The following is a 6,228-nucleotide window of genomic DNA, read 5'->3' as shown; positions in this document are numbered from 1 at the left end:
GGCAGAGGCTCCGCCGAACCCCTGAGACCGACTCACCGAACCCCTGGGGTTCGGTTGAACCCAGGTTAAGAACCACTGCTCTAAAGGAACTGGTCAATGTAATTATTCAATTTAAAAAGAAACAAAACACTAAAACCTGCATTTGTTATTATATCTCTATTTAAAATAATTCACTGACCAAAGTTATTAGAGGAATTTATGATCGTTTCTGATTTATAAAAAACAATCATAAAATTCAGAAAATTTTGCATTGAATTTCTCAAAAGACATCAAATTTTTACATTTTGCATCATCAGAGCAAATATGCTATTTAAATTACACAGAAGATGAGAACATAAAACTATAAATCTAGTAGTTTTCTTGACATTTTGCCACTTAAAATAAAAACTCATCAGAATCTGTATCTGCAAACATCAATTGTATCAAATAAATTTTCTTTTTGGCTCAGAAACTATAAAAAACTAAACAAATGCTTCACTGTTGGTGACATTTCAAGCACCTTTCTTTAAATCAATGATTAATTTAATCAGATGATCAGAATCTTTACTCAGAGGCCTAAAGAGAAGACAAAGTCGGTTTGTTTGTGTCGTTTCTGCTCATTCAAAGCGGAGCGAGTTTAAAAGAGGCTTTAGAGAAATTACTGTGCCTTGTTCATGGCAGAGATGGGGAGCCATCCATGTTGCCTTTGGGCCAAATCCAAGACTGGGATGGTGGCGGCTTGCTTGTGTCCTTCGGGATACATCGAGAGGATCGCATCAATCCTCTGCAAAAGAAACAACAGAGGATCTTCAATAGCATTGTTTTGTTTTTCTTTCTCAACTTATAATCAGAAAATCAAAGTGTTTAAATGTTTCTTAGAAAAGCAGACATTTTCAAAGAAGTTTTATTTTTGAAATATTCAAGCTATTCTTCATTAACAAGCAGCTCTACAGAAAAATAAAAGTTACGCCACAAAAATGATTGCAAACAAAATGTAAGAATATAGAGCCAGGCGATAAACTGATTTTATCGGTCAATCCAATTTTTTGTTTCTGAAGATTTATTTCTTTGGAAAATCGTCACTTTTTTTCACGATGCACTCGTTGTACAGGTTAGAGTGATGTCACCGCGCCCAGGGCGGCCATCTTGTTTCACAAGCATGTTGACAGATTTTATTTATTTGGAATCTGAATTAAAGTCAACGCTATGATGGAATAAAGGCTTACATTTCTTTTTTAATTATGAGACTGAAATCATAATATTACATAATATAAAGTCCTACAACATTAAAGTTGAAATAATACAAAAATAAAGTCAGAATTTTATGAGAACTCAAACACAGAAAATAAAAATATAAGCATCTTGTGAAGTTATACTTTGATAAAGGTTTTTACAAACAATACTTGATAGAAATCCTTAATCTTTTATCACATCAGCATTAAATTATAAACAGTAGTAGGACTTTGACATGACTGTGCAAATAATTATGTATATTTCAAAGAAAGATTTACACAAACTGAGCTGATAACTAACGTTTTTCCACATTGAAACAACTTTCTTGTCATTTTAATTTGTTTTGTTTTCTTTTTCTAGTAAAATTGTGTCTTTTTTGTGCTATCACTATATTCTTGTAAGTAAACAAAACTTTTGGTAGACTGGCTGTTATTCTGCACTGTACAAATCAGAGAAACTAAAGATACATTTTGAAAATATTTTCTGTAATTTCATTTTGTAGGGGGGAAAAACCTAATTGATTAAAATTGGAAATCAGATTTCATACTGTCTTGATCTCATTTGTTTTTATGCTTTTAATCATTCAGGGCAACATTTAAGTTTTTATATATTTATTTTCTTTTTTTTAGGTTTTTATTTGGCAGCAAGGAAGAGAAGCATGAGGAAAGAAAAAAAACAAAAATCTACATTTGTTATTTCTAATTAATGTTCTGCTTGTGCTGGATGAATAAAAAACAATGGATATTAGAGCTGATATGAAAAAATCTAAGATTTTATTTTTATAATATACCTCTGGCCCTTTAACAACATTTGTTTTGTGTATTTATTTATTGTCAGGAGTTAGTTGCCTTTTTTCCTCCTAAGATCTGGAAAAACATGTAAATAAACCCACTGGGGAGCAGATCAGACGTCAGAAGCCGTTCTTACCTTTTTGTTTTCTGCTGTGAACTCAAACGGAGTGTCAGGGTTGTTGTCAGGCGTGTCTCTGTGCTGAAGCAACAACAAAAAATATAGAATACACACTGGGTTATAAAGAGTTCATGCAGTCTCTACCAAATATATAACAACAAACTTCTGGGGAAAAAAAATCACCTTAAAAGGTCAAAATTTATTGCATTAAAAAGCTGATTCAGAACAGCTAGTTTAATGCTTAAATAGTTTGTTTACAAAAGATTAACCAGGACGGCGCCATGAAAGCCCAGAGAGGAAACAGGTGTTTTTCTCCAACCACAGAAAGGAGGAGACGAATAACAGACAATTATTTCTGCTTCTGCACACACTGCCCCCTTGTGAGCAGCAAATGCCCCTTTGTGCAACTTTAAAAAAATGTAAATAAAAAGAAGAGCCTTGGCTGGTTTTTGTTGTTAAAATGTCTCTGACAACAAGAGAAATATGCAAAGATACAAGTTTCTGATGGATGTGATGTTTGTCTGAGCGCCTAACAGGTAATAAAGGTTATTCCCTGGATAAAAAGGGAACAATCGGAAAAATAAGCGCTCCTGGGATTAAGCAAGTAAAAACATGGTGCAGAGTGAGGCGGGGGCCATAATTTCTCTGTACTGTTATTGGCTGATTAATTTAGAAGAATTAATATAATGTAATCCTGAGAGTCGTTCACAAAGTTCAACTTCATTTCTAAAACAAAACAAAAAAAACAAAACAAAAATAATGCAGGTGTTAAATCTCTTTTTTTTTCTAAGACTGCACCGAATTTCGAACATTTTAGGAAAACAAACTGATCCAAAGATTAGATAATCTTTGAATTATCAGGGAGGCTGAATTCAGGAGAAGATCTGGTTAGAAGAATAATAAGAGAGCCAGTGAGTTTATTTAATATTGCTTACTGTACCTTTGTGCTTAATAAAGATAACTTAAGCTGCTCATGTTCAAAATTATGCATTAAAATAACTTTTGACTATTTTTGTAAGTGACTTTAATTTGACTTTTGTATAAATGCTGTAAAGCTAAAGTGTCTCATGTTTACACTATTTTATGTTGGAAGCAAAACAAACTTTTGCCTGTAGAACAATATCCAGGTCATGTGTAAGCCCTAGTAATTAATCAGTAAAATTAAAAATGTCTGTTTATTTTCGATTCAAAAACAAAGAAAATACCAATCAACTTTCAATTTTTTGTCTTTTGCTTGTCAATTGAAAATGGAAAGAAGGAATGATACACAGACTGAGACTGTGTATCATTCCTCATTAACAAAGGTGTTAACATTTGCAAACACCTTCCTTTCATTAAGGAAAAATGCCTAAGACTCATTTTTTTGAATCTACAATAAATTTGTCTCTTTAAAATATTTCAAGTTCAAATTATTTTTGCACAGGCAAAACTAAAAGAATTCACTGCTTTTCATATTTTAAATTTTATTTCCAAATATATTGCCCTGAGTACTTCCAACTTGGCAATTTTATCCAGACAACACTGAGTATATGATAAAAATAAGGACCCTTCCTAAGATAATGTCCTGGATATTGATTTGAAACTGAAAAACTCACCACAAATATGCCTCCAGCTCCAGCTCGTGCAGCAGATTGATGCAAACCTCTGACCTGCCTGGCCTGTAACACAGAGGAAGACAGGCAAAATATAAATAATAAAAAAATAACCTAACCTACAAAAATATGTATGCTTTGCTAGCAGGATTACTTACAATCCCATTTACTGTCAAGTCTCATTTTAAACTGATAATTTGGAAAATAAAACCCCCCAGTAAATATAAAGCACTACAAACACAGAACCACTATTTGCAAAAACTTACTTTTATATATTTGGCTCAAATGTTTAGTTTTTTTTGTTTGTTTGTTTTTGTTTTTTCAAAATGGAGTTTGCACACAAGTCCTGTTTCTATACAAAACTATATGATGAGTTAGGCACATGCAAACTGCAGAGAATAAAACGATACGCTGATCATGTAAAAAAATGTCACCATTTAAAGTTAGATTGTAAAAGAAATTCTAAAAATGAAGCATTATTCTGCAAGAACCTTAACCATCATAGCACATAAACAAGAATAGCAGAAGTCACTCACTGAACCACTGGTAACATTTTAAATTATATATTATTTACTTAAATTATTATATTAGCGACGTTTCACATGGTAGCATAAACCAATATTTAATATTTAAATACGGATGGTACGGTTCAAATACTTATATAGTCATATTTATTTGCTTTACTTAATCGCCGTACAGTTGTGTAAATCAACACCAAAAACTCTCCTGTTCAGCTGTAAATCCGAAGTAAATCACACAAATCATTAACGTATCGAATTTGTCTGCAAAGATGTACGTTTGGAGTAGATATACCTTTATGCAGTCTTGTTTGTCAAGCTTTCAAATTATAAATATCTGATAGTTTGATGCTAAGCTACCTGCTACTGTCACTGTTATCAAACGCTGCTTAGCCTAGCCTAGCGTAGCCTAGCATAGCTGTCCGGGCTACATGCCCTTGCGAAGAGTCACAGCACTTTCTCTCCAATCTGCCGAGCAAACAGTTTCTGATTGAGATAGTTAACATTTGCAAAAAAACCCAAACTTACTGCCTGCGAAACAGCAGATCGAACTGCAGAAGATAAAAACATCCTGAAGCTTCGAGTTCGTGTTAGCAGCAGAAGGACGGGACAGCGGCGGCGGACATCTACACCGGCGCTCGATTAGTACGATCTGACGTCACATGCTGCGTTTCTCAGTTTCTGTGTAACTAAATCAATCCCAGATTGATCGCTTGCTTTAAAACTTTATTTATAAAGTGCCTTGAAATAATTTTTTGTATGAATTGGCACTATATACATACACTTTTATAAAATTGAAGTATAATGAAATTGATTTAGCAGTAGGTATTGTGTTAAAATGTTATTACTACAGTTTAATACATAATTTATCCAATAGTTTTACTTTATGAAGCTTAATTTTGTCAACTTATTTACACAATCCCATGTAAGGTAATTGTAAATCATCTCAAGAGAATGTTAAAAACAGAAAATATGACATTTTATATCTAAAATGAACACATTGTAAACACTAAACCAGGGATGCCCAAAGTGCGGCCTGTGGGCCATTTCCAGCCCCTGGACTGATTGCCTGTGGCCCTTGACTTACATTTCAAGAATGACACAAATTTGCCCTCTGCCTCCTCAAATCTGCTTGGAATTATTTTATTAAACTTGGTTAAATACAATAAGTTTTTTCAAAGAATGAGCCACTGAAATCCTTATTTTATTGCTCAGAAACATTTTGTTCTATATTTTTCCAATTGACACCAAAAACAAAAAAAACAACAAATTCATTTATTTTAATAAGGCAAACCTGCAAAACCATATTGAAGTTTTACATCTATAATAATTTACACATCCATTTCCAACAACAAATCTGACTACCTTATTTGTATAACTAAAGCGTCACATGCTTAATTGCTCAATAGCTTATCACAGCGGCGTTCAAACCTTCTGCCTCCGGGGCCAAAACCCGCAAATTTAAACAACTTCGGGGCCAAAATATTAAGTACATTTAAAATGCAAACATTTAGGGGTTTTTTCCCTCTGTTTTTTTTTTTAGCTTTACTTGCTTGATAATAAACTTTTTTTTCTGAAATCTATGAATCCTTAAAGATTTTAAACTTAATCACTGCAACAACACTAAGTTTTACCAAATATTTTTGATATAGTTTGTGATCTAAATATTTTCATACACTTGAAATTATGCAAGCCTAACTCACAAGTAACTTTTCAAGAAAATATAAGACCTTGGTTTAAATCAATAATTCCTTAATATTGATTTTTTTTTTTAAAAGTACTTGTTCCATTGCCAGATTATTTCACTTACAGCAATACATTTTTCCCTTTTTATAAGTGACAAAATCTGCCAATGGAACTGGTACTTTTTCACCAATATTAAAGAATTATTGACTTAAAACAAGATCTTATATCTTGCTGAAAAGCTACGTGTAAGTTAGTACACTTGAAATAAGACAAAACTAATATATTTGCACTTGAAAGTAGACCAAAAATAC

The 6,228-nt window shown here is 32.6% G+C and overlaps 1 protein-coding gene across 1 annotated transcript in view; it reads right to left on the bottom strand.

The window, feature by feature from the left end:
- ndufv2 (NADH:ubiquinone oxidoreductase core subunit V2) overlaps window positions 1-4,909 on the bottom strand; it is a 9,495-nt gene extending 4,586 nt beyond the window's left edge. The window contains exons 1-4 of the mRNA XM_007564185.2: window positions 4,760-4,909; window positions 3,717-3,779; window positions 2,140-2,202; window positions 647-763 (exon numbers count right to left, since the gene is read on the bottom strand). Coding sequence (XP_007564247.1) covers window positions 647-763; window positions 2,140-2,202; window positions 3,717-3,779; window positions 4,760-4,801 — 285 coding nt within the window. The 5' untranslated portion in view covers window positions 4,802-4,909. The remainder of the gene's footprint in view (window positions 1-646; window positions 764-2,139; window positions 2,203-3,716; window positions 3,780-4,759) is intronic.
- Between the last annotated feature and the right edge of the window lie 1,319 nt (window positions 4,910-6,228).

This window comes from Poecilia formosa, unplaced genomic scaffold (assembly GCF_000485575.1).
Source record: "Poecilia formosa unplaced genomic scaffold, Poecilia_formosa-5.1.2 Scaffold156, whole genome shotgun sequence".
NCBI classification, from domain to species: domain Eukaryota; kingdom Metazoa; phylum Chordata; class Actinopteri; order Cyprinodontiformes; family Poeciliidae; genus Poecilia; species Poecilia formosa.
This window is presented reverse-complemented; position numbering and strand designations above follow the sequence as displayed.